Source organism: Nyctibius grandis, chromosome 28 (assembly GCF_013368605.1).
Source record: "Nyctibius grandis isolate bNycGra1 chromosome 28, bNycGra1.pri, whole genome shotgun sequence".
Classification (NCBI taxonomy): domain Eukaryota; kingdom Metazoa; phylum Chordata; class Aves; order Nyctibiiformes; family Nyctibiidae; genus Nyctibius; species Nyctibius grandis.
The window spans coordinates 6,251,470-6,278,889 of NC_090685.1; the positions used below are offsets into that span (position 1 = coordinate 6,251,470).

At 51.8% G+C, this 27,420-nt stretch overlaps 2 protein-coding genes across 8 annotated transcripts in view; one reads left to right on the forward strand and one right to left on the reverse strand.

Annotated features, from left to right (window-relative positions):
• The window catches only part of ADA (adenosine deaminase), a 31,179-nt gene extending 15,537 nt beyond the window's left edge, over nucleotides 1–15,642 (forward strand). For 2 of the 4 annotated variants that reach the window (XM_068419745.1, XM_068419747.1), the window contains exons 7-11: nucleotides 1,364–1,435; nucleotides 1,728–1,829; nucleotides 2,592–2,659; nucleotides 3,065–3,194; nucleotides 15,270–15,642. In XM_068419745.1, coding sequence (XP_068275846.1) covers nucleotides 1,364–1,435; nucleotides 1,728–1,829; nucleotides 2,592–2,659; nucleotides 3,065–3,194; nucleotides 15,270–15,437 — 540 coding nt within the window. In that variant the 3' untranslated portion in view covers nucleotides 15,438–15,642. Of the gene's footprint in view, nucleotides 1–1,363; nucleotides 1,436–1,727; nucleotides 1,830–2,591; nucleotides 2,660–3,064; nucleotides 3,195–4,714; nucleotides 6,604–15,269 lie in introns of those variants that run through there. The other 2 variants (XM_068419748.1, XM_068419746.1) reach the window with 2 other exon arrangements.
• PKIG (cAMP-dependent protein kinase inhibitor gamma) lies at nucleotides 8,146–26,950 on the reverse strand. Of its 4 annotated transcripts, none has more exons than XM_068419750.1 (5): nucleotides 26,744–26,950; nucleotides 21,320–21,387; nucleotides 15,690–15,874; nucleotides 10,230–10,405; nucleotides 8,146–9,091 (listed from the first exon to the last, which is right to left on the reverse strand). In XM_068419750.1, exons 3-5 carry the CDS (start codon nucleotides 15,836–15,838, stop codon nucleotides 9,012–9,014), a joined length of 405 nt encoding a protein of 134 aa, XP_068275851.1. In that variant the 5' UTR covers nucleotides 15,839–15,874; nucleotides 21,320–21,387; nucleotides 26,744–26,950; the 3' UTR covers nucleotides 8,146–9,011. The 4 variants fall into 4 exon arrangements, with proteins under 4 accessions (XP_068275851.1, XP_068275850.1, XP_068275852.1 ...); XM_068419749.1 differs by having other exon boundaries at nucleotides 15,690–15,877; XM_068419751.1 differs by lacking the exon at nucleotides 15,690–15,874 and having other exon boundaries at nucleotides 26,744–26,948.
• Between the last annotated feature and the right edge of the window lie 470 nt (nucleotides 26,951–27,420).

Consider the following 27,420-nt stretch of genomic DNA (forward strand, 5'->3'; position numbering starts at 1 on the left):
TGCTGGCTGCAGAGGGGCACCGGGACAGAAATGTACAGCCAAGGATCCCAGAACCACCGTGTCCAAGGAGGCAGCGATTCTTGGAGGAGAAGCCGAGGGAAGCGCCATGTGTCGTCGGACAAATGGGTTGAAAAAGGGATTAAGCCACTGCAGGGAAGATACACCCATGGATGGATGTTAGACAGGAGCTCCCTCCTGGATGCAGTTGATGGCAGGGGGGTCAGGCTTCAGTGGCCAGGAGGGTTTGTGGGGAAGTCAAGAGGGTTAGTGGGGATGTCCTGGTGCATGTGGTGTTCCTGACGCCTCTGCTCGTATCCCCAGCTCCGGTTGGGGTAGTTAGGGATGCCTGTCTTGGGAGTGGGGGAACTAGAATTTCTGGTTTGTCTTCATCCCACGTAGAAACAAGTGGAAAAACTCAGTGCTGGTGTGAGTCTGTCTGTCTTCTTGGTCTGGTACTTTGGCCAGAGGGATTTTATTATTTTAAAAAGTGTAAAAAAAAAAAAATCAGCTGTTTGGGAAAAATCAACACTCACTTAAATGTAGGGAGCGCAGAGTGCCTTTCGGGTTGATGCACACAGGGCTCTTCTGTAGATGTCCCCGGCAGGGCCTGGGTGTGCAGCACATGAGGAGCTGAAAATTAAGTAACTGAAAAAAAAATCGTGAGTGAAAAGCCCTGAAGGAGCGCCCAGCAAGAGTGTCTGCTGCGCGTCGGGGCTTGCAGCCTGCCCACCGCCATCAGCTGCGTGGCCCTTCTCCAGCAAGGCAGGAGCCGGGCTTCCCTCGAGGCTGTGCAGCTTCCCAGAGCCCAGAGTGGTCACCCTGGTGAGGGGTTTTTCAGGATGGCCATGGGGAGCATCTCAAAGTGCCCCCAAAGCTGAACCCCCAGGGTCCTCCCAGCTGGGCTGCCTCCAACCCTTACAGGAGGGAGGTGCTAGGTGTCTGAGCATTGCTTCGTCTCTGCCCTGGGGGCTTTTAAATTCTCCCACTTGGCTGCAGCGAGCCAAAAAGGCAGAAGTTTCAAAGACAGGAACTGCTGCAAGGTCCATGCAGAAGGGCAGGCGGGTGGAGGAAGGAACGCCTCGAGCTTGCTGCTGTCTAGGAGGAGACGGCAGTGAGCTCACTCAGTATTAAAAGACCCCTGAGGGGTCCAGGGGCAGGTAACAAGGCTTTCTAAGTTTCTCTGCATCTGGCATTACCAAGCTCTTCTCTTGCATCCACCTCTCTGGGCATAGGACTTGCAATTTGTGGGCTCTTTGCCCACAGCCCTGTTGCTTGCTGCGCCCCCAAGAGCGGTGCCCGCCCCAGGGTTTGCTGACCTTGCTGCGGGTGATGGGACAGGAGCCTGTCCTCCCTTACTTTGCAGGAAGCTGAAAGATGTGGGATTCATCGCACTGTCCATGCCGGGGAAGCTGGCCCGCCTGCCATGATCAAGGAGGTAAGAGGAGCTCCCGGCTCGGGGCAGGGGTGGGAGGGACCGGGTCAGAGAGAGGGGCTGGGAAGTGTCCCTACATCTCCTGCTTTGGGCTCTGTAGGAGCCCAAGTCCTCTCTGTATTCATAGCAGAGCAAACGTCGGGGATCCAGGCAGAGATCTGGCCCCAAGGGCTCAGGGAAGGACCTCCCCAGAGCTGGCTCAGCAGCACGGGCTGTACCCGTGGTGGGGCAGGGATCTCCGGGCAGGCAGGAACTGGTGCTCGGAGGCTGTACGTGGTTTTCCCCTGTTCTCTAGGCAGTTTATCTCCTGAAGGCTGAGCGTATTGGCCATGGCTACCATGTCCTGGAGGACCCCGAGCTCTACAAGGAGCTGTTGAGAGCCAAGATGCATTTTGAGGTAAGGACGTGTGGTGGGAGGGTGACAGCCAGGTAGCTGCTGTCAGAGTGGAAGATCAGCCCTTGCTTGGGCTGTGCTACAGCCAGGCACCCGGGTGAGGGGCACGACCTGCCACCCAAGTGCTGACTGTGCGTATGGTGACCCAAGTGCCCAGAGCTCCTCAGCAAAAATGGTGGTGACACTTGGCTGTTTGCTGGGATCTCTGCTGTGGGGAGCACTGGTGCATGCAGCAGCTCGTGGGAGGTGTGTAGCAGAGAGAAATGGATCCTGCTCTGGCTGAGGATAAATTTTGGAGGTCTTATTCACTGATTTATGCACTTCAAGCCTTCAGGCTCTTCCTCCCATGTATTGGGCTGCTGTGCCAGAGCCTGCCTGGTTGGAGAGTGGAAGTGCCTGGGAGTTGCTGTGCATGGGCAGATTTCCTTGGCTTTTCCCCAGAATGGGTGTATCCAGCTAACACATGTAATATATATGTATATACTTAATGCCAGTGGTTTCTTAACTGCGGTCGACACACGGCTGGTGGCTGACGGGCCGTGGGAAATACCCCACCGGCTCCTGCCACTGTCACGCGGGCTGTGGGCTCTTGGCATCCGTGTCCTGGGATGTGCACCACTCCCTCGGAGCAGCGCTGGGGGGTAGCTGCAAACAAAGCTCTAGGCCTGTGTCTGGCTGTACCAGTGTGCTTGGCTATCTGCGTACACAGCTGGGGTTCACATCTGCGTGGCTGATCCTGATTTTCGTTTTAACTCCCCTGAACAGGTCTGCCCTTGGTCCAGTTATCTCACCGGAGCGTGTCATCCAGACTTTGGGAAACACCCAGTAGCACAGTAAGACTTCTCAATTATGTGCAATCTTAAATAGCCAGGATTTGGGTTGATTATAGCTGCTTTATTGCTTTACAAAGGTAAGGCACGTGTAACCACGTAGGAGAAAGTGATAAATCCTGCCCCTCTGAGCTGTGGGGCAGGAGATGCTGCGCACCAGCCCTGGTTTGTGGGTGAGAGCTGAGGTTGCTGAAGCTCTGGGTAAGAGATGCCCTGCTCCTCGCTGCACCGGCACAGCAGATCAGTGCAGAGCGGTGTGAGCCAAGCCAAGCCCTGTGTTTGTGTCCGGCAATGCCAGCTGCAGGGACAGCGCGAGGTCTTTGCTTTTACTGCGTTTTACCCTGAGAAATGCATGACTGGTGCCACGTCCAGTGTTTTACCCACCGGTTCAACCCCGTTTCCTTACAGATTTAGGAAGGATCGAGCGAACTTCTCTATAAACACGGATGACCCCCTCATCTTTAACTCCAATATTGACAAGGATTACAGCATAGTGAAGGACTACATGGGCTTCACTGAAGAGGAGTTCAAGAGAGTGGTAAGTCGGCCTCGGCTGGATGCTCTGCTGGTGTCCTGGTGCTGCCCAGAACAACCTGCTTTTTTTTCCCTTTGAATTCAGAGTTTTCAATGGAAATCAGAAAATCCTGCCGTGGCCTTGTAAGCATGAGGCTGGAGGGGGGTGATGGGGGTGTGGGGAGCAGGAGGAGGCGAGGGCTGCTTTGTGCAGGGGGTGCTCTGCAGGGCTTGCATTGCTGGGGCTGACCGTTTGGGGCTCTGTGGGTAACAGGCTAGAGGGGAAATTGTCTGCTGATGTCCTCACAGCAGGTCTCAGCAGTAAGGATGGAAGGTGCCTATGGCTTTTTTTATTCAGATTTGAAATTGCAGGTAGGTTATTTCAGGGCAGGAATTAGCAAGACTCAGCAGCCACAAAAGCACTTGCAGTTTTTGCACGTATAACATGAATACGCAACAACTGAGCTGGAAGCAAAGTGGCTGCTGGCTTTGGTTTTGGCACGCAGTCATTTATGTGTCTTGATTACATCCTTGGTTTTCTAATTACTCGCCCAAGCCAGAAAGACAGGATAACTGTTGGGAGTTTGACTTACCTGGTTACAGGGGAAGCTTTGCTGGTTTGTGTTGAGAGCCATGCTCAGCACTTTGACCTACGTGTCTCCCGAGATACTTGCTTGGATGGGGAAGTGCAGGATGCACTTTACAAGAGTGTCAGTCCTGAGCTCTGGCTGGAGGAATGAGAGTCTCTTTCTCCTACAGACCTCACTCTGGGTCTGGAAGGAGGAATAAGGAGAGCTCTGGGATCCTGGACACACAGCAGTTCTGCTGCCAGCTGTCCTCTCCTGCTCTTGCAAAAGCCAGGTTGTTGGTGTGTAATAGAAGAAAGGTCCCTGCACAAGATGGGCAGCAGGTTACCCTGCACAGCCAGGCTGTGTCCCAGCAGCAGCACATCAGGCTGCCAGCACCGCTGTGCCGGGAGAGGCTCTCGTCCAAAGGGGAGCCAGGAGTGTAGGGTCAGGTCTAAAGTACATATACTAGAAACTCCGAATACGTAAAGACCTTTGCTTTGTGCCTGCCTCATTCCTCTTGGGACTGTTGCTAGTGGTGGGCCAGAGCAGTTGCCCTGTAAGTTGAGGCTGTGGAAATCCCAGAGTGGTTGGGGTTGGAAGGGACCCTGGAGATCATCCAGTCCAACCCCCCGCCAAAGCAGGGACACCCAGAGCACGTTGCACAGGGTCGTGTCCAGGTGGGTTTCGAATATCTCCAGAGAAGGAGACTCCCCCCCCTCCCTGGGCAGCCTGTGCCAGGGCTCTGGCACCCTCACAGTAAAGAAGTTTTTCCTCATATTGAGATGGAACTTTACAAGTTTCATTTTGTGCCCATTGCCCCTTGTCCTGTCGCTGGGCACAATGAATTTTGGAGTGGAAACTTCACACTCTCCCTTGCCTGCTGCTGCTCAGAGCCAGATGTTTGGGTGTGCACAACCACGTGTTCATGTCCGATGAGTCTTAATCTCTCCCTTGTGTTCCCCCTCTGCCTCCCCAGAACATCAATGCAGCTCAGTCCAGCTTCTTACCTGAGAAGGAAAAGCAGGAGCTGCTCAACACACTGTATGAAGCCTATGGGATGGTCCCCAACGCGTTGTGACCCGTCCCTGCGAGCCAGCATGGAGCAGTGGCCCTTCTTCCTGCACGCTTGGCTCTTCTCTGTGCCAGTGGGAGCACCGGGAGAAGGTGCCCGGAGTCGGTCTCTATCACTGGTACCCCTGTGTTAACCCTTACAGCGCTAAGCAGAATCAGCCTGTCAATTACGTACACCTACCTATCACCCCCACAAACTGTCTCCCAAATGGATATCAGCTTCCTGTCTCGCTGTTGTGTAAGCAGACTGAAACTGCCTCCTGGCCTGACCCCCTTCTCCGTCTGCCAGTCTTTCTGTACTGCAAATGAGAACAAAAAAATGAGAACAAAAGAACCTCCCCTGATATTTTTTTTTCCCCCTCTCTTACCCCGCTTTATCTGTCCTGCCCCACGGATCCCCCTAGCCCTTGTCTGCAGCGCGGAAATAACCACCTTTAACTGTGACTGTGGCCTGGGTTAATCTTCACGTTTCTAGGAAAAAGGTGTGTTAGTGCTGACGGGCACTTCAGAGACAGAGGCTTTATTCCCCTCCGTGTGGGTACGAGGGTTTGGCCACAGCTATATTTCCCCAGGGTTAGTCCTGTACTAACAAGACTGGAACAGGAACAAGCTGGAAGCTGGTGCTCTTGTCTGTGCACAGGTCTGAAGGGCATTGAAAAAACAACTTTTTTTTTTTGGCATCCTTTCTTGGATAAGGCCTCCCAATGTCACTGCTGCAGAAGTGGGCGCCTTGGGCTCAGGCTCCAGCTGTGCTCACAGCTGGCCATGCCCCTGCTCACACATGCATAGGAAGTTGGAACATCTTTTTACCATTTTGGGCCAAAATCTGCCTTCTGGGACTTTTCCCACTTCTGTACTCATCCTGGAGAATTCCTGTGAGCTGCAGTTTGCTCTTCCTCTATCTTTGTTTAGGATTTGGGAAAAATCAGGATCGATTGCCTGTTTTAACCATTCTGCCCTCTTCCCGATATGACATAATCTTTAGGCACTATAAAACTGAAAAAGTACATTAATAAGTGAGGGCCCAATGTCACATGTTGACTCGGGTCACATCTGAATTACTTCTCGCATTCAACCACAACACTGGCTAGAAGTCAGATCTTCCATTTGATGGAGAATTTATCCAGAAATATTCACCAAAATTCAGTGATTTTTGGTGCATTATAGCATTTTTACTTAATATGCAACAGAGCCATGCATCCAGAGAGGAGACCATCGTTTTCTTACATGTGTGATGTGCTTTAGCATCCCAGGTGTCTGCCAAGATACTTACTCCAAAGATACTGTACCAAAAAGGTGCCTTTGCCAAGGGGCCGTGGTTACCATTACCACGGACAGCGTGTGAGACTGGTCCAGTCTCAGCCAGCAGCGACTGCGTGCTGGGATTATTTCCATTCTTTCTGGGCTTCCGTATTTGTCTTCTGAGTAAAAAAAACTCATCTCTGAAATACATGGTGCATATATACGCCTCTCTATATATATAGCTAGATAGGTGGGTATGAGAGTGTGAATTTCTTACTTTTATAAAGCAAATGATAAAACATCATTGTAAGAACCAGGCTTTTTTGGGTAATTTTTCTGCAAAAATTGTTTCTGAAGAAGAGTTGCTTGTTTGGATTCTGGACAGTTGATTGTTAATCCTCTTTAATAAAATAACAAATTTATATTAAAAGATAAATCCTCTTGCCTTTCTGTTCAAGGGAGTCTGTTAGGAACCGTGGTCCACAAACGTGAGCCGTTGTAGCCCTGCTAGAGCACGAGGGTCAAGCGGTAGGTGTGATGGGGGCTTTGGCAGCCCGATTCCTGCCTTCTCCTGTTGCCAGGTCAGAGCACTTTGAACGTTAACGCAGGGCGAGCCCGAGGGAAGGGACCCAGGTACCCCTGCTAGACGGGTGAGTTGGATTTGTGGATACAGGTTGTTCCAACCTCATGTGTGCGTTTCCCTTCGGTAATCAGAGGGACACGTATCTCACCTCTGGAAGCGGCAGCACCATCACTGTGTACTCTCACTTTTTCAAGCACGTATCAAAAATAGTTTACGATATTCCCCCCCTCCCATCTCCTGAGTTTTGCACAGTCGGTTGATGCTAAGGCCCAGAAGTGATGTTGCCTGGCTGTTGGGCTGCGCTGTCGGCTCAGGCAGGGGAGTGTTTGCTGAAGGACTTTCTGATCAGTTAGTGCTCGGTTAGAGTTTCGGGAGGTCCGGTATCCCCTGTGCTCAACTGAAATGAAGGGCTGGGAGCATCCGTGTGCTCAGCAGCTTTGCAAGTTGGGATGTGGCTGGATTAAGCCAGTGCCCTTGGTCTTTCAGCACAATCGGTGACAGCAGCTGACCCGGCTGTTTTGCTTGCAGGGGGAACCTGATGCCTGTCGCCTGTCCTCTGAGGGTAGCTGGCTAACGGGTCCCTAATCACCTGCCTAAATATAATTCTGGAACAGATATTTTCTGACCTGGGAGACCTAAGATTAGCCCACGTTTGACTGCTGGAGGTCTTGCGCGGTGCGCAGTCCTTCTGCGTTGCCTTTTGGCTTTCTTTGTGTGTGTCAGCGTGAGCCAAAAATACTGTTCAGTGGCAGTGAGGAGAGCTGGAAATGGGGCTCAAAGACCCAACTGTGTGGTCAGCCAAGCCCAGGAGCTACCTGCTGATTTGCCTCCAAGCGCGGGGAAACGGGAGCAGGCTCTTGGCCGCTGTCCGGGCACAGAGCTGCAATAGTATCCAGGAAGCTCCAGGAGCCGAGCTGGTTTGCAGCTGCCAAAGCAGCAGATCAGCCGCTACCTGGCTGCCAAATCCTCGTTTCCTGTGGGGGGCCGGAGCCCTGGACATCTCGGTCCTGGCCCCGTGGCCATCGCTTCCCAGAGGCTCACAGACAGTTGTCCCTCTGTCTGGCAGCCGCTTCTCTGCTTATTTATGGTACTGTTTTCTCTGATCAATCTCAAACTAACGTACAGTTCTTCCCTAGGCTGTCAGGCCAATGCCTGTCCCTGTGTCACCAGCGGAGAGTATTTCTCAGGCCAGCTCGGCCTTGTCCCTGCCCCGGCCGTTGATCCCAGCCAGGCTGTAGCTGCCTCCCGCAGCTCCGGGGGGTTCAGCTCTGCCTGGGCTGCCGGCGCTGCCTGGCAGCAAACCTGGGAAAGTTGGGGCAGACTTTTAGCGTTTTTCATGCTCAGCTTTTGACATCTGCTTCCGCCTGGGTGCTGCAAACCCATGGAGTTTCACAGACCCGGACGGAAGGGACTTTCTTGTAACACAGCTCTGCGTCCCCCTATTAGGGGAAGCTGGTGTAGCCGCCCTGCACCTCAAACAGCTACAAGGCAACACAGAGGAAGAAGAGACATCGAGGCAGAAAAAAAACACCTTCAGTACTTGAAGGCTGTGTATTTATTCCAACAGCTTATATAGTTTTATCAAACCATCATTAACAGAAGACATGTCTCCTAAAAGACAGAACGGTGTGAGATCCTACCAGAGATCATCTCAGCTAACAGTTTGCAAAGTTAAGCCTGAATTTCAACAGTCAAACCAGCAAAATGTTTCTCCCCTCCCCTTAACAATATCTTAAAATGCTAAAACCCAAAGAAAAAAACATGCCTGTGGCTGGTGCTGCTGCGGCTGTAGGTGGAGCTCGTCCACACAGAGCTGTGCTTTGGTCCTTTCCTGATGCAAAGCGGCAGCAGCACAGGTGAGTGGTGCTTGGCATGAGGGCAGCGGGGCTGGCTGGGTCCCTTCCCCACTGCCCACCCTGACCAGGGGCCACATGGACAGTCCAGAGGCCAGGTCAAGTCTAAGATGAGAGTGAGGCTTAGAAAAATCAATAATCTAAATTTCTAATCTATGGAAACAGAATAAATAATAGTCTAAATTTGCAAAGGAGGAAGGTACCTTGGACAGGAAAGTCTGATCTGTCTATTATTACTGACATCGTTTTTTCCCCTGGAGGGAAAATTGCAGCTAAGGCATCTTGAGAATGGCTCATATCACTACAACCACGGCAGTGTTGCTCTACATCGTTAGGGATGGGAGCAGAAGCCTATTGGAGGTGCCTGTCCTTGCACAGCATCTTGCGGCTCTCTAAACAAAAATGATTGCATTTGACAGCCAACTTGCTGTTACAGGCTAGCTTTTAGCCACAGATCTTGTTTAATTCTTGTTTAACGTTCACAGCAAGGCCCTCCTCCCGCCCATCCCACCCCCTGTGCACTGTCATGGGGAGGGGCTGTCTTCTTGCCCCTTTGGTCTTGCTCCGGGGTCATTCTCAGAAGAAGTGGCATCTCTTTGGCTTTCTGCAGAAGGGAGGATTGGGAAGAAAGCATGGTTACACTCTTCTGAGGGCACAAGCAATCAGTAATTTCTACAGCTGATTTTATTCAGATATTGCCACCTGAAGACCTATCCCTACCATCCTGTGGCCAGATATTTGGCTTAAGAGTGTTGGGTTCTCCCTTCACTTTCCTGGAGTACAAACACTTCTCAACATACCTGGTGATGCTGGGAGGGAACCTCGGGGCAGGGATGAGCTCTCCTTGTCTGACCTGTGACTCACGAGCACTCCAGGAATGTCTGCCCCACAGCCTGGCAGCTACCTGAATTGCTTTGTTGAAAGAGCTCTAATTTGTGCTTATTATGGATGGGTGGATGGACATGGGCTAGTATGGACATGTTGGGGTAATGTGTTTTCGAGTATTTTTTATGGTTACAGATTGTAGGTTGGAGGAGTAAAAGAGAAAGGGCAAAAAATGAGTTTATCCCCTGCAGTGGTGCCGTATGGTTTGTGGGTTATTAGTGCAGTCAGAGCGGCTGGTTTGCTTGGGCTCTGAATGGAGGATTTATGCTGGTTGTAGTCAGCTGGTTGGTATGTAGGGAGCAGGGTGATGCTGCTGCCATGTTTGGGCTACGGGGGAAGATTTGGAGATGGCTGGTAGTGTTTAAAATTATTTCTGTTGTCACTTAAAATACTGTGGAAGTATTTGAAGGCTGATTTTTAAACAAAAAATGTAAAAAAACAGCAAAGAAAAGCAAACTACAACCCATCCCACACTTGACTTTTATAAAGCCTAAGATATATCTGGTGTGTAATTTGCCCTGGGAAGGCTGTTGGTCAGTCCGTATCCCGTTTGAGCACCAGTGCCTCTACAAACCAGCTGAGCAAAGGGCCTTGGCTGGAGCGTGCAGGGCTCATGTGCCAGGGACCCTGAGACCATCCCTTTGGTTGCAAGAGCACCCCCAGCCCAGGGAGTCTCCCACTAGCTGAGTACCCACCGAGCGTGAAGGCACTGACTGCAGCGAGGAACGGGATGTTCCTCCTGAGCATCTGTGTGATGCTCCCACCGACAGCACTGGTTACCTGCACTGCCATTTCGAGCCTTGCCCTTCCAGCCCAGCTGCCAGGAGCTGGGCTTACCACTGTCTGCGGCAGCTCACCTGCTCCTTTGACAGCAAGGTCACCTAGGTCCTCGGTCAGCTTGCGCATGCTGATGGTGGTTGCATCCTGTTGGATGTCGTGGACAGCGTTCCTCCGACCAGCTCGATCGCAGGAAATAAAGTCGGTGTACGTGCTGGACTCTACCTCCATTGCATCTCTATATGTCTGCGAAGTGCTGCGGAGAAAACACAGCTGTGAGGTCAAGGATGCTCAGCAAGCCTCGAGTCATGGCTCCCTCCAGGTTAGGTTACTCTGTGGAGTTAAATTACAGCATGAAAAAATAGTCCCTGTAACTCTGCTCTGGTTCCTCTAACAGGAGCTACTGCAATCTCAGATATCAGCCCCGTCACGTGGAGCGGTGTGCCGGGTGACCCACCGTGTTGGGTGAACCACCATGTTGGGCGACCCACCGTGCCAGGTGACCCACGGTGCCGGGTAACCCACAGTGCCGGGTAACCCACGGTGCCGGGTGACGCAGCAGTGCCGGGTGACCTGCCGTGCTAGGTGACCCACGGTGCTGGGTAACCCACGGTGCCAGGCGACCCACAGTGCCGGGTGACACACGGTGCCGGGTGACCTGCCATGCCAGCTGAGGGCAGGTAGGCAGGAAGGATCTGTCCCAGCTGCCTTACTGGCCCTTGTTCTGCCTTCCCCTTGCTAAGCAAGGCAGAGAAGACATTTGTCTCTACTTTTGAATTTCTGGCCTTCTCCTTTAGGAGCTGTAAGGTCGCTTGCAGCAGCTGTTTCCTACAGAAAAAGCCCTTCTTCGTACTCAAAATGTCACGGGAACTTTGAATGGAGGCCAAATTTGGCTCCCTGCACCGAGGGGGTGGGGTGCTGATCCATCCTGAATTTGTACTAGGAAATGATCAGTCTCCAATGGATACCCGCTGGAAAGCTCAGGGAGCAGGGGAGTATTTTACAGGTACGGGGCTTTGCAGCAGTCCTGGCCTCCACCAGCTGTCGGATGTCACTGAAATAGTGCTGGGCTGGGCTGCTGTGAGACAAGCACTTTAACACGTGAAAATCAGCCCTTCTGTGAGGTGGTTGGATCCCGTTGCTCCAGGCTTGTGTCCGTGCCAAGCGCAGAGCGTGAAGAAAGGCTCGGAGCTGCCGCTCGTCACCCATGAGCTGCGCTGCGAGCCAGCTCCTGGTTCAGCCTGACGAGTGCTTAAGTTGTTGGTTTTTCACTTTAGCTGAGAGTTTAACTTGCCAGCATTTGTACAGCACGCAGAGTCTGGGGAGCTCAGCAGCTCCGGGAATGTATCGCAGGCATCTGGGCACAGAGCTAGCGAGCGTGTGCTGCCTCTGCGCTGGAAACCTGGTGCTCTTGGTTCCTGCTCCTGTTCACTCAGTTTGGCACTTTGTTTCTTTTTCTGCGTGGAAGTTAGAGATTAATCGTTGTCTTATCTGTGATTCTGCTCACTGTAAAAAACACCTTTAGCCCTGCTGATGTCAATACTTGAAGGAGGTCCTGATTAGAAATGCTGATGTCTAATGAAAAAAAAACCAACTCCAACTCCTTGTCATTCACTCGCTTTTGTGTCTTGGGGTTAATGTGCCACTGAGAAATTTGTTTAGCTGCTGTACAAATCCTGCTTAATATTCATCTTCCTACCAGGGAAATCTGCTGGCAGGCCACCAGCCTGGGCAGGAATCACACTCCTAACTCTGTAATCTCCAATGTTATGGCAGGAGAAAGAAGATGCTGGCAAAGATGCAATAGCCAGGATAAAAGAGGTTAAATTCTCCCCGTTCCTGAGACTGAGCAGGGTGCAGTAACCTCAAACCTGCATAAACCCAGTACGTTTTGGTAGCCCCAGGGACCCCTCGCTTGGTGCTGATGCCGGCTCAGGGAGCGCTGGCACTGGCTCACTGGTGGGACATGGGGCTTGGCCCACCCACACCTCCGAGGAGAACCTGCTTCTCCAAATCCAGCAAATCCGTGCAAGCACCCACCTCCTCCCACGGCTTGGCGTCCATCTAGCCCCTGTTAAATGAGCCCCAGGCAAAGCTGCATCCTTCGCCGCAGGACGAGATCCCACCTGTTTCTTTTCCTCATCTTCCCTCCTTGCTTTCCAGGCTTGCCCTTCCCGGGCCGAGGCACCCATCCTGGGTGCAGCAAAGCGCCTTTTCCCTAGGACAGGCTGAGCATCCATCACTCCTGGACAAGTCCTACTCACAGCTCATCGGAGCCAGAGGCTGCTGACCTTCTGTAGCTGCCAGCCAGATGTCACATGGACTTGGGAGGCTTCCCTAAGAGCAGTCCACAGAAGCCTGGCTCCATCTCCACATCAGCGAGGCCAATCCAGAGCCGATATGCTCAGGAATCCTGCCCTTGCACCAGGGGCTGGACCACTTGGTTGGCAGGATGGACTCCACAATCTGGGAAGCAGGAGCCAGCCGGCCCCCAGGACGCAGCACTTTCCCAGTGTCCCTTGATGTAGCTGCCAAGGGTCGATGTGCTCAGCTGCGGCAGCGCTGTGCCAAGTGACTAAATGCCCCATCCCATGGGAAAAGGATGGGATCTTGATAAAAAACAGGGGAAGGAACTAAGTGTAGAGAAGCAGGTCCTGCTCAGGGCAGGTTTGGGCCCCAGCTCGGCAGCCGGGAGATGGCGTGTGTGATTTATTTATTTTCTGTGCCTGGGAAGGTTCCTGCCTTCAGCTCTCCATGCAAAGAGGGTGGATTTATGAGGAAAAGCTTTTGAATTAGTGCAGTTCCTTCAGGATTTTCAAGGCGAGCGGCTCTCAAAAGCCTTGCAGGCAGATCCCTCCCCGCTGGCAGAGACACTATAGCCTCTCTGCCTCTGGGAAGCTCTTGGACCGAGGAGGTGATGGGAGCGGTCACCTCAAGTCTGCATAGAAAAACCTGATTTTTCAAAGATCATTTCCAGGCAGGTGCAAAACAGTTCAGTGGATTTTTAGTCAGTGGAAACATCTTTTAACATCTGCCAGGGACATGAAAGCAACTACTTTCCCTCTTGCCCACGTAGTTCAACCTGAAACTGCGTCACCGTGGACAGTCATTTAGTGGTGGCAGGGAGGTACAAAGGGGGGTGCATCACCCACCAGCTCCCCACCTTCAGTTTTTCATACTCCCATGGGCCAGCCGAAGGGCACGATGTGCCAGCTCCTGCCAGGCGTTGCAGGAATAAGCCTGCAGCACACAAATACACAGCACAAGGGTTTCCAGGGCACTTCAGAGAGATGATTCAACTTGTCCCCAGAGGGTCATTGCCTGCCTCCTGTCCCTCCTTGCTGCTGGCAGGAACAGAAACGGTCCCTGCACCCTCGGCACAGCATGCCAGCCCACGGGGACGGGGCAGGGGATATGTGGCATGGTGACAAAGGCCATGGCGCTGGGACCTGCTGCCTGTCACACACTCCTCAAAAGCTTTTTGTGCTGCTTCAAGAAAGGCTGTGTCCCCCCCACCATGGGGACACAGTGCTGCCTGTCCCAGGGCAGCTGGCCACAAGTGAAGAAGCCCCTCGCAAGTTGCCACAGACACCAGATGTGTCCCCAGAGCTGCCTCTGCTCCCGTGCCCCCCTGAAATAACCTGGCTCTGCCAAACCTGACACTTGGCCTGAACTTATTTTTCTGTAGTGTCTTGTGAGGACTAAACAATCTGGAGCTGTAACAGTCTTGGCTTTCCTGGCATGGGCTTGGCTTCTGGAGTGGGTTTTGCCATCGGACCACAGCTGGGCTCGCCAGGGTTTTCCGGGGAAGTCACACAGCAGCTGACGGGGCAGCTGTCTCTGCTCTGGGGGGCTGCAGCTAAACCGGCCCTGTTGGGGTCCGCGCAAGGAAGGAACTACAGCACACCAATATGGTGCTCTAGTAGCCTCTTTATTTTGGTTAACACACACTTTTATAACCTACATACTCTCTTATGTAACGGTTACACACTAAGCTATTGGCTACAAGTATTGTCCATAATCTGGCTGCGTGCCACCTCTACTGTTCTAATTGGATACTTACTATAAACTTAAGCAAGCCACATCCCTATGCTTTCTTGCTATCTCATGCTGTTACATAACAGTGTACTGGTATGTTCTCTCTATAACTTTCCCACGGTCCAGGCCCCTACACGGCCCTATATGCAGCTCGGCTGAACTTTACCCATTTAGAGAGTGGATGCTAAGAAATTAAAAGGTTAAATGTTTCTTCTGCCTTTAGATAGGAGAAACCAGGGCATTTCTTTTGGGTCAGCTCAGTGCTCCTCTTGGTCCCACTGACAAGCCAGCATTTAATTCCCATTCCCCCCTTGCCTGCTTCTCCATAGTGCAGATCCCAGGTACTATGAGCAAACAGTTACTGCAAATAATATGAGAGTGGCAGACAAATGACCTGGAAATGCCACGGGCAGGTTAAACTCAGCACCGGGCCGTGCGCCTGCAGAGCAAACACAAGCCCTGCGAACGAGCCGGCGGACGGGGTCTGACTCCGAGGGATCGCATGGGCCTTACAGCTACACCCAGCCCTGGACTCCAGTGTCAAGGAAACCCTTCGCACGATATTGTATCTGTCCCTTGCCTAGGTTAAACTGTAAGCTTTTTATGGCTAGGAAGGGCTATTTCTGGACTCTGCATTGATGCTGGCTATCAGCTGTGCTGAACCCGGCCTGCTTCCCTTCCGCTGCCTGTGTCGCTCCTCCTTTCTGCTTGTTATAGAAATTTTCACATAATTAATGTAAAAGTTCTTATGAGTTAGGGAGACAAGGATCAATAAGGGTGAAATAGAATGAAGAACAGAATAATTAATATAAGTCTATCTGAATAAACACAGGTGGGCTTTCACAATCCATGAATATTGTTCTCAAAGCTCCTTGTGTAATCCTGACCTAGGACTGAACAAATCATCAATCAAAGCTTAATGAGTAGCTAAGCAGGAGTAGGCCTAGAAGTATTACCTTCTGATGATTTTAGTAAAGGGGATGTATGGTTAACCTTTTCTTTACCTTAAAAGAAATATAGGACACTTAGAAATAAAAATTAGTATAGATAAGGTTTTAAATATAACTTTAGTTGTTTTTAAGGTTGAATGTTTAGGAGACACTGGCGGTAGGAACCGGACTCTGGTCAACCTGGATCAGGACGGGACGCTGATCACGGCAAGAACATTAAGGACACCGATCACAGCAAGAACATTGAGGACGGGGTGTCGACCGGAGTCGGAGCGGAACCAGAACATAAAGATCAGCTGACCAATGGAAAAGAATGGACTTCTGTGGACTCTTGACAAAGGAAAAAAGAGGAATTGAAATAGTTAGTGGATTATTAACAGAAGCTTATGAAATGTTTATGATGTAATTGATTATTAGTTTCTATATAAACCGATAGTGAATTTGAGTCAGGTACCATTCACTGCGGTGGTGGTCCAACTCTGAGTTGTTTAATAAAACCAGCAAACCTAGAGACCCGGACTCTGCCAATTTTCTTTAACACTGCTCCCTTACCTCTTGCCTTCCTCAGTGTTTCTCTCTCCACCTAACCCACCTTTGAGGCGAGCGCAGAGGGCCTTTAGGTCAGAGAAAGTCACGCTCATCTCTGCATGGCATCCGTGATACTCTTGGGCATAAGGCAGCTTAGTCTCCTCCTTAGACATCCTTGCCCTTGGGGCAGCCCGCGCAGCACGCCTGGGCTGCTGGAAGGAAGGAGGTTCAAAGGTTAAGCACAGCAATGGATTTCCCTGCTTAACTAGGCCCGAACCATCACCTGATCCCACCCTGCTTTCCTTTAGAGACCTCCCTGTTCCTCGGGGGCAAGCAGGAGCCGTTGCTCAGCCTGCAGCGCTGTCCCCTGGGGCACCCAAGGAGGGGAGCCCTGCGCCTCGGCCCCCTTTGCGGCCCCCTCTGCGGCCCCCTCTGCGGCCCCAGCAGGCAGCCCCCGAGGGCAGGTCCTAGGACACCGAGGTCCCCGGGGGCAGGAGCCCCAGCAGACTCATGTCCTGGGGTGCTGCTGCCCAGCTGTGGCCCCACGCCAGCCCCTTGCCAGCGGCAGCTGGGACCAACAGCTGCGGGTTCTGGTTGGAGATGGCTCCCCACTCCCACAGCCCGGCCAGGGACATGCTCTCCTGCATGCTTGGTGTCACACCAGAGGATCTAAGGCTCTGTTTTGGCCCTCAGACTTCTGGAATCATAAAGCCATGAAGCCAAGCTAAACCTTGCTGTGTTTCTGGGGTGAAATGTCAAAGTTCTGCAGGGGAACAGGGATGCAGCCCTTTATTCTGCTCATGCGTTGCACCCCTTCATTGCCAGCCCTCAGGGACCAGGACATGAAGTTGTACGGTCGCCTCCAAGCTCTGCATGTCGTGCAGTGCCCCTTGCCCTTTCATTCCAGGGTACAGTGACTATTATTAGACCTCTCCTGCTGGGGCCGGATCCATAACAACAGCAAAACATACTCAACAGCCCTGCTGGGCTTTTAAAATATTTACAGTGTAAGGTGGTTTACTGCCGAGGGGGGCCTGGTAGAGCACAGAGACGGCGGGAGCATCGGGATCTCTGTGCTCCCTGTGGGGCTGCTGTGAGGTTTCCTGCTGGGAGAGTCGCATCCAGCGAGGAGGGAAAAAAAAATGCCGTAGGGCTGAAGCCAGCACTTGAGGTCAGGGGGTTTCCACCAACTGTGACAACTTCCAGCTGGAATTTCAGCAAATTTTCCACTGGCTCTTGTCTGGGAACATGTGGGAGGGGCTGCACATCAAAGAAGGAGGGGTCTGTAATGGTGTTATTGGGGTTAGAGTGTATTTTTAGGCCTGTGCTTGTGCCTTCAAGGCCTTGCTGTGGCTCATGACCCCCACGCACTAGAGCTTAGATTCATGGCCAGAAGCTGACCTGAAGCCCGGTCTGGTAGCACCTACATATGCAACAAGGCTGGTGACAGGGTCTGTACCAGGCACAAAGCTTCCCTGCTTCCCTGCTGGGTCTATGTACTCCAAAATGTGGTGGTGGTGGGTCTTATTTGCCACAATTGATGTGCTCCAAACTGCTGAGCCCCGAGTTTCCTGGCTGGGTAAGAAAACAGGCAGGACCAGGGCAGCAGCCTGGTCTCCTGCCAGGGTACGTGTGTCCATCTCATGTGCTGAGCAGCTTCTTTCCAGGCAAGAATTGCATGGGAAAGCCTCACCACATTTCAGTGCTGAAGAGATGTCAAGGTTGGGCATGGCGCATTGGTATTTTTGGAAGGCTTTTGCTGTGGGATTCCTCTTAATAACTCTGCACCTAAACTCTTACGCTAAATACCATGAATTCAGCCAGCGCAGACATCACAGCTTCTCCAGCCGCTGCAGTGGTTTTGGAGGAACAGAGCATCTAGGCTTCTCTAGGACTTAGTGGAAAATTATAATTCATGTAGGAGGAGAGCCGATACCACAGGGGGACTGAGGCTCGGTGTCCACAAACAGATCCCTTCTTTTGCTCTGGCTTGGTTTTACAGTGAAAAGATCATGTAATGCCTGTAGAACTGGTAACTAATTGCTTAGCCCCAGGTTTAAGATTAGGCTTGACTCCTCTACGACTTCACAGACATTGCATGTAGATCTACTAAGCTCCCCAACCTCCCTCCCCTCCCTCCTGGCCTTCAGCAGTCCCCAGGGACCCCCATTGCAGTGTGTCTGCTGTCCCAAGGTACCCTCTGCTGCCCCACATCCTTCCGGCCACTGCCTGGCTCCCAGCTGACGTAAGAGATGCTCCAGCCGGATTTCAAAATCAGAGCTGACCCTTGGCATCGGGGCAGGAGTCCTTACGCGCACTGCTGCGGTCCCCAGGGGAGAGGGGAAGGCTGGGGGAGGTGGGAGGGGATTGCTCAGCCCCACCAGCATCTTGTTAGGGTCAGGATGTGTGGGCGATGGAGGGAAGGAGCTGCCTGTCCATCCGTCCATCTGCCTGCCAGGAGGGCAGCCCAGTGCCCAGCTCTGGCCACGCAGCGCTGCCAGCCTGCGTCCCCGTGCCAGGAGCGGGCAGCACCCCTCTGCTAGTCCCCATGGGCCATGGGTGCTGCTCCAAAAATCCTCTGCCACGAGAGGAATCACGGTTTGCCTTGGCAACCGGGGTTTGATGGAGCTCTCTGCTCCTCCCTCCCCTCAGCACCGAGCCTCAGCTGCAGCTTATGCCTCTTCTGCAGCTTCTCACTAAATTGATTAATGGAAATAATTGGTCTCTTCATGCATCTGGAGACAGTTGCCGTGACAGCAGTTGTATTTTTGTTTTGTTCCCAGGTCAAGCTTGTTTTTCACATCCCACAGCTTCAAGGTGCTAATAAATCAGGGCACTCTGGTTCGCCCCCACCTCCGAAAGATGCACATCCCTCCGAGGGACGGGGCGGCAGAGCGGGATGAGGCACGCTCAGCCCTGGCAGGCCTTAGGACATGGCAGGCTGGCACCTTTCTCCCCCCCATTTTTCACCCCCTCAAGCTAGGCTTGCACTGTGTGAACACAACTCCCTGACTTCTGCCCAGCAAAGAGCAGCAAGCCAAAGCCCTCGTGTTCACCTAGCACAGCCATGAGCACCCGTCACCTTGTGAGCCAGCACCCACGGGTCTCTCTGTCCCTTGCAGAGACCCTTTCAAAGCTGTAAGGAGTATGAGCCTACAAGTCCCTTCTCCATTATTTTCATTTTCTCCCAACTTCTTACTTAGCTGCCTTTATGTGTCAATATATTTTTACACAAACAAAACCAGCGACTGTGTGGAAGATCCGTTGATGCCTGAACTTGCAAAGCAGACAAACCACAGACCAGTCACTTTAAATGCTTCTGCTGCAAAAACTCACACCTGCTGTTGCAGACAAGTTCCAGGAAGACTCGTGTATTGTCCCTGCTGGTGATGTGCAGGCACCCCATCATGCCTGGGCCCTTTGCAATGGGGATCCCCTTCACACTTGGGTTCCCTGCCTTCCCCCAAATCACTCAGGAAGAAATGTCCCTGCTGGATTTCACCTCAAAGGCTGGAAACTCCCCAGTGGTCTCACAGCTCTTCTGATCACACCACAGCACTGACCTCTGAGTGAACATCACCTACTCAAACCCTGCTTGAATTCCTGGCCCAGGGATGCTCACCCCCAGCACAACCTCCCCAACACCTTGCAGGCTTCCCTGGGTGAGGAGAAGTCAAATAAGTGCAGAGGAGCTGCACCTGGGGCTGTTTTCTAGCACAGCTGCCCTTGTCATGTATAAAAGGAAGGTGAAACAACAGCAGGTCTTGATGGGATAGCTCTGTTTCGGGGTGGAGGAAGACCTTTTGACAAGGACAGAGGTAAGCAAGGATGGGTCTTTATTTTTATGCCTAGCAGGAAAAAGAGCAATTTTGTTCAGCTTTTTTTTGTGATCTGAGGAGTTGAGCTGCAATGCTTGTATGGCTGGAAGGAGAGCTTAGTTTGGAAGCGGTGTTGTGCAGGCTGTAACTAGGCAGTTTTGAGGAGTTGAGGAGGCCCTGCTTAGCATAGGATGCGTGAAGCTGAGAGCCACCTGCCTTGGCTGTTCCTTGTTCAGGCTTGTACGATGCCATAGGAACTCACATCCAGCATCCAAAGAGTCCTTCTGACTCGGTGTGGCGTGAGGGGCTTAGCGAGAAGCCGTGAAACCTCCTGAGGTGCAAGAGCCCTGGCAGCTCCCAGCGGTGCCTAAAAATAACCAGGGCAGCTCTTAAGAGTGTCAGTGTGGAATGAGGCTGATTAGCAAAACCAGGCTTAGCTCTGCTCCCTGGAGCTGGCTGCCCTGTCCCTCCACCCTGCTACACAGAAGAAAGCCACCAACGGAACTCTCACCATGCTGCAGGGGCAGAGCTTGCCTGGGAAGATGGGGGCAGGGGAAGATCTGTCTTTGGGAGCTGTGAGAAGGACTGGGTGGCTGGGACGGTGCTATTGGTGCTTTACACACAATAGAAGAGGAATGTGTAGGAGTTACAAACAGGCTGGCAGTGAGAGGTGGCTGAGCTAAGCCTTGTTGTGTGGCTCCATGGCTTGTTACCCCCTGAAATCAGTAGTCTCTTTGGCTGTGCTGCCCTGCTGGGACTCCTGCCTGGGCAGAGAAAGCTCTGCTGGCCTGCACATCCCCTTCTCTGAGTATTTCTGTGATGGATGGAGAATTTTTGCACATCTGTGATAGCAGCTTCTGATCCTTTCTGCAGGCAGGGTAAATCTGTCTGCACAAGTCACCAGGGATATGGTTTAGTAGTGGACTTGGTAGTGTTAGGTTGATGGTTGGACTGGATGATCTTGAAGGTCCTTTCCAAACAAAACAATTCTGTGATTCTATGATATGACATCTGGACATGAGTTGAAGCGGTGCTCGAGACATGCTGGTGCCATTACACTGGGAATGCTCAGTGATCATTGCAAGTTAGAGTCTCAGAAAAGGGAAAACTTCCAATGAAATAAATTGCCAATATGGTTCACTGCAAGGCAGCCTGGGTGTAGGACACGGGGTGTCTCCAGCACACATGGGAAAGATGCTGGGCACAAGAGATGAACTGCTCTGAGAGATCTGCAGGAGGAATGTCTACGTGCACCAAAGAGTCCTGAGATCCCATGTTGTCAGATCCGCAAACAATATGGCGGCGGCAGCTCTGAGTAAGGGAAATCTCAGCACAGGAACAAGAGAAAGTAGCAAGATGATCTGAGGACTGAGGAGACACTCTGAGCGCAGGAGCCATGGGAGTGAAACCACGGAAAGGACTGTGTGAGCTGGCAGATCTGCCACTGACGCAAGTGCCACAAAAGGTTAAGCTTTGGGGCTTCCCTGGGTCTTGCTGGGCTGACTCTACGTGCAGAGCAACACTCGCTTGTGTGGTTATGTGCAGGCAAATGATATTCCTGTGCAAAGCATATGGGCAGCCCGTGAGTGGGATTTGCACACAACATGGCTTGGGACAAGTACATGGCTGTGACGTATGGAAAATACAGCAGGAAAGTCATTACAGCAGAATTGTTGATAATTTTTTCCTCTTAGCAGCTTTCTAGCATCTAGTAATTCAGAATACAGAGGGAGGTCAAATGACTCTATGAAACAGGAAGGAAAAAAACCCCATTTCTGTTTATGTAATAGCTCCCTGTGAATAAAAACTATATCAGTCCATAGTGTGAATCCCTACCTGATTTAGTTGGCTTTCCTTCTGGACATGACTTCAGACAAGCTTCATAGGCAGCAGGGCAGCAGCTTCTGGGAAGGAAAAGAAAATAAACATAAGAAAACGTGATCTGTGCTTTTGTTGGGAAGCACAAAGCTCAGCTGCTTTTTCCACTATCTGCGATGAGGACAGCAAAGGGGATGCCGGGTCTGGCAGGGCTCTGCCTGGCAGGCTCAGCCAAAGCCCGGCTCGGCAAGCATGGAGACACCAAGGGAAGGGCTGTGGGATGGTGGTGTTCATATGGCACCTTCTTGGAAGGGTTTGTGCTAACACAGCTTTGGCCTGTCATGTCTGAGAGCAAGGGAAGTCCAGCCATGGGCCTCGCTTCACCAAGAAGTTCTCTTTGGTTTTGCTTCTCCTTTTGTTGACCTCCCATGCGTGTGCTGGGGAGAACCAAAGGAACTCGCTTCCCCTGATCTGCACCCGGCGGCTGCCTCTGGAGTATAAATGAACGTCAGTTTGCAGCTCCACTGCCCTTTGGAGAAGTGAAACTTCCACATTGGCTTCTCTGAAGCAAAGGGGGAAGTTTGATCGGGTACTTTTAGTCACCCTGCTTGGTCTGTCTCCTGCTCCTGGGGTTTCTTTGCTGTATCTGTACAGCTGTGCCTTCTCCCGCTGTCCCCAAGCCCCACTCAGAGACATTTCCTCTGTGGCCTTAACATCTGTGGGTGCATTGCAATCTCCTGACCTGCAGAGCCCAGCCAACAAGACAGTTGCTTATTTTAGCAGCTGTTTCAGCTTTCAGACTTTTTGGAACATCATGAACTGTTTTTTTCACTTTGTCCCAGGGACAAATATTAGCAGAACAGAAAGCAAGAGATGGACCATTTAACCATATAAGCAGTAGCTCATCCAGCAATTCACCTCTCTGGCCCATCTGGGTTGAGTACCACTCAGACTGGAACTATTCCTCATAATTTTCCAAGCTGGGACAGATCTACAGCTTTTCTCTTTATTTTTTTGACCCACTTTTAGAACTCCCTAGTTGTTGGAGCTGACTGCTTGCTGGCTCTGGCCCTGCTTCAAGGACAGGGCACTTGCTGCTTCTGTGTGTCAGTTTGCCCATCTGTTAAATGGAGCTATTAATAGTTGCTCCCCTCGCTAGATGCTTCAAATATTTGTAAAGCACTTTCAGATCTGCAGATGACAGGCTTACAGAAGTGGAAAATACTAATTATGATCATGACAGTAGCCAAATGAAGACACAGGGATTTAACAGTACACTTTTGTTAGTGTTTACCCCATTTACAGTGAAATGCTTACTGGAAACACTAGAACGGAAAAGAAACAGTATTCCCACAACTCTGGGAATATGCATCACCCTTTTGGGGCACCAAGCAGGCAAACAAAAGCAGGAAGGAAGAAAGCCAGCTTTGGAAATCCATGAGTCTTTATTTTCCTCCTTTGCCTTCCTGCCTCGCTCTGGCTTGCATGTTATGCAGCCCAAACAGTTAAACCTCGGGCACTTCATATGTGTTGCAAAATATCTTGAAATATGTAGCTGTCTGCCAAGAGAGGCTTAAAGCAAATGGGAGCAATGATGCTCTGGACTAGACGTTATCACTGAGCCGCCCTGTTCCTGATGGGATATGGGGGGAAATGTCATTCTGTCTCAAAAAGCTGATTTTGGAAACAAACTTTTTAGCACCTCGTATTGGCTTTCCAACCCTGCAGCCCTAGCTCTGGCTAGATGTTTCTCCCCACAGCCCTAGACTGGGGATCTGGAGTCTGCAAATCTGAAGTTGAGCCCTTGTTCCATCCCCAAAGGCTCATCCTCTTCTGGCTCATCCAGTCCCACAGCACTCTGAAGGCCCCTCTGCGCAAAGGCCAGGCAATATCCCACATGGGGACTTGGATTAGTCCGTGCCGTGTGACTAAGGATGGGCTAGAGTAACTTGTTAAAGAACATTTTACATTTCCTAATCTAGTCCTGTAGCCCATCAAGGTACCACGGATTATTTTGGGACCCCTGTGGGAATGTTCATTGGGGAGCTAAACATCTGTACCCCACCAGGAATGCATTACAAGGGCATCAGCACAATGCACATGTTTGGGCTGCAGGTTCCCTCCATGTTTATCAGCTGTTACCCAACAGGAACAAGCACATAAAACCAGTGCTCTTGGCATTGCTTCAAAATGAATATATGTCCCAAAAAAACCCCAGGATGCTTTTTGGCAGAATTCAGCATTATTCTATACAGCAGCTGTTACAGTGCTGCTTTTGCTCTAGAGAGGAAATCCTTTCTGGTTTCAAGCAAGGTGGTGGCAGCAGAGAGAAGGTCGTTCTCGTGTCTCTTGACTCCTGGGTAAACAACAGGCTGGATGCATGGCTGAGGAGCCCAGTCCTCCCGGAGCAGACTGAGAGACTGCCTTATCTAGGGCCCTGTCCCCAGCAGCAGCTGGCATCCTTGGCCTCGGAGGTGCAAGAAAACTTGTAGTGGAATGTTTTTCATATGTCACTGATTACTCTGAGCCAGGAGGTTTTATAATCCTTAAAATGCAATATCGTCTTAATCATACCCAGGATTGTTCTGTTACCAAGATAACTACCTGATACCCATTAAAATGCCTTCTGAGCTCTTTGTTCCAGTGATGTCTCATGGCAATGAGCACCACAGATTAATTACACTTTGTGGAAACAGTAATTCCAGTAAAGTTGATGACGCTCTGATGGGGATATGTTTGGCTTATTACATCACCGCAAATATCAACAAATATTGGCATTTTGGTGCTCACTGGGGAGTTCCTGACGCAGCAGCTTGCGACCAGCGATGTGCCTGTGTGAAAGCTGATGTGGAGGAGCCATGTGAAGAGGACCGAGCCTCTCCGGGGCTGTGCTGGAAGGGAAGCGTTTGGGGACTCGCCATGCAAACCAGAGATGGGTGGTCTAAAGTACGTATGCCCAGAGGCTTGAAGGGAGTGAGGGTTTTGAAACGGGAATAGGCGGTTCATAGTCCAATGCTGTTCTTCCGGCTCACACTACAGGTGCCAGCTGAGCCGCAGAGCCACGTCCCTCTCTAACTGCCATCGTAAGGAGCTGGGGACAAAGTCCACGCAACAGCTGAACTTTCCCTTCTCACTGGCTGGTGCTGGCAAGCCTTGGGAGCAGATCCCTTTTGGCTTGGCTTTTTTAGTCATGGGCTAGAGACAACAAGAAGCATGGGGTTTTTTTTTCCCTTTCATCCTCTCTAAAAATGAGTTTTCTGGATCAGTCCATATATACAGCTTTGTTGACGCTAAGGAAACCCTTAAGAGTGTGGAGAAACAATTGGATCCAGGCTTTGAAAGTGAAAATGGGAGAGACTAGAACAGTGTGGCACAGAAAGGCAAACAAAAAGCTGGGTTGAGGCTTCTGGTGTTCCTTATGGACTTGCAGATTCATCCCTGATTCTTGTATGAGCCCAGGAAAATCATCTGCTTTGTGCATAGCCCCCGTAAATAAGGAATAATGCTGGTGTTTGGTTGCCCAGACAGGCTGGAGGGATTAATGCACAGCAGTATGCTGCAGGAACCGGCTCTGAAGTGTGGGAGATAAAGAAATGCTAGCAACTTGGAAAAGGTTTTCCATAGTTATTTTGGGGGGCCAGGTTGTATGCCTGTGGTTATTCCTGAGTGGGCTCAAAAGTAGATGTACCTTTCTTTGGCATCAGAGGATAAGTGAAAACAGCAAAACTCAGCATTCTGCTCACTGTGTGCCTGTACACCTCCTCCGAATTGGCCACTGAGTACAGAAACACCAGGTGGTTGGAAGATGCATGGCTATGAATGTTCTTGGGCTTTCATCTCTCCATGGCCAAGCTGCCTCCACCAGGAGCCTATGTACTGTATTTAATGGTCTCCAGCTCTTTGAGGCATCTGAGTCCACCCTTTCTGGAAAGTGTCCCTGAAAATGGTGGCATGGGGGACTTGTACATCCGTGTGGAGCTCGAGCTAAAGGACTCAGTGCCCTGTTCTGTGTTTGGGGTATATTCAGCATTACTGGTGCATCCGTGTTTTTAAACAGCCATTTAACCTACATCTGCACTGTGAATGAATTCAGCCATTGAGGATCTCTTCACGCATCCTTCTTTCCCAAACACCATCCCTCATGAGAGCAGAAACGTGACAATTTCTCAGTTGGGTAACCATGCATTAGCACGGAGGCCCTTTCCAGCCAAGAGTCTCAGAAGCCACAGTGTGCCCCCCAGTGACCTGAACCAGATACACCGACCTCGCTGTGAGCAAACAGCCCAGAGCCTGAGGGGCTGCAACCATCTGATGGTCTCTGACACCCAGTCAAGCCATCCCCGCGCCACAAGTCTCCTCTCGCCCTCGCACTGCTGCAGCATCCCCACTGTGGCTGCCTCTTGCTCATTTGACCTCAGTGTGTCCTCCTCCTAGTTTGTGCCACCAGCCCAGCCACCCAGGGCATTGCTTCTGGGTTCACGGCTACGACGCTTGGCTCTTGTCCTGTGGACCCATTTACCCCTTCCAAGCAAAGGGAAACATTTCCCCAAACACCCCTTTGGGGCCAAGGCATTACACACACGTGAGAGCTCACCACTGCGGCTTGCTACCAGCTGCTATGGGGAATCCAGAGAGAGGAAAGACATACAGCTCTGTGGTGGAAGAATTTGTTAAGCCTCCCGAGAATACCACCACACAGCAGTTCTTTTTTTATCCCAGTCTTTGCCTTTTAAAACACTTGCTTGGAAAGCTGGATGCCAGCAAGTCTCTGAGCCCGCTTCCTCCACCGTGCTCTGCAAAGCCCTCGCTTGCGGTTCAAAGGGGAGCCTTGGGCAGCCCTGCAGCTCCTGACAGCCCTAAGGATGGATTCACGCCCCAGCCCTGCATAGATGGCACACCAGGTGCCGGTCCAGAGGCTGGCATCCGTTCCCATGTGAGCGCAGAGCCACCCCTATGCTGTAAGGGATTCCCTCTGGCGAGTCACTCGCAATAAATGGACACATGTCAGAAATGAGGGCAGAAATCCCCATGGGGGTCACTGATCCACGGTCCTTTGTGATTTCAAACTGCTGAGCCTGTTCTCCCTGCTGCCCCTTCGCAGCAAGGACTGAACTGCATTATTTTCCAAGTGAAGCAGCAGCCACCTTCCTGCCATCAGCCTACAAACGGCTTCTTCCCAACAGCAGAAAAAAACGGGATGCAGCTGAGTTTTTCAGCCCATGGTCTGTGGGCAGCAAAAATCTCGCTGTTTGCAGTCGGTTGGGTAAAAGTTAACTGTATCTCTAAACGAATCACCCCTTCGTAGCCCAGCTCCAGCTCCCATGGTGGGGACAGCAGGGGAGCAGCCCCTCGCTGAGCTGCCAGACAGGTCTCCCGGCCACCGACTGTCCCAGCCCGTCGCTTGCCCCACATGCCCATGGCAGCGTGCACAACCCTACTTACGGCCACCCTGGCTCCTGCTGCTCCTTGAATCCCAAGTTCTGCAGTCCCGCTGCCGAGGAGGAACTTGAGGCTGGATTACCCCCTCCTGGGGTCCCTGCCCAGTGTGGCCAGCAGCCAAGCCAGCCGGGAGAGTCGCAGCCAGTTTCAGACTTGCAGTTTCCTTGTACTGGGAGCTGCTAAATGAAGTTGCACTTCTGGGGCCGAGGGGCGTGTTCTCCCCTCCCGAGTCAGTCCCTGCCTGCTGTAATCCAACGCTCATCCCGATGATGTCAAGCAGCTACCGCTCTGCTCCTACCTTACGCTCGGCAGGAGGGATCCGTTTCCTTTTCGCAGCGATCTTTGTTTAGCTTCGCCTTGTAACCCCATCTCCCGGCAGCTGCATGTGCCCGAACATCCTTCCCTCGATGCTCGCCGCTGTGGCTTTTGCTGCAGGGTGCTTCCTCCCGCCCGCCGCTCCCCCGGGTTTCTCCGGCACATCGCTCGGATGCACGTCCCGGCTGCGCCCCAACATTCATCCTCTCCATCAGGGCCTGCCTGAAGGCACCATCGCACCCCATGCAGCTTGAGTTATTTTACCAGGTGTAGCACTGGGGAAATGCCTCCCAGGAAAAAAAAACCAAAGCTTTGTGTCTTTTTACAGTGCCTTTTGCTCCACAGACTCCCCACGGGGTAAAATC

Coding starts and splice junctions, on each gene's coding strand:
- PKIG (XM_068419750.1), bottom strand. CDS start 15,838: ATGTCTAAGGAGGAGACTAAGCTGCCTTATGCCCAAGAGTATCACGGA. Junction 10,406..15,689: donor AACACTGAGGAAGGCAAGAG/GTAAGGGAGCAG, acceptor TTTTCTCCGCAG/CACTTCGCAGACATATAGAG. Junction 9,092..10,229: donor CCTTGCTGTCAAAGGAGCAG/GTGAGCTGCCGC, acceptor TCCCTTCTGCAG/AAAGCCAAAGAGATGCCACT.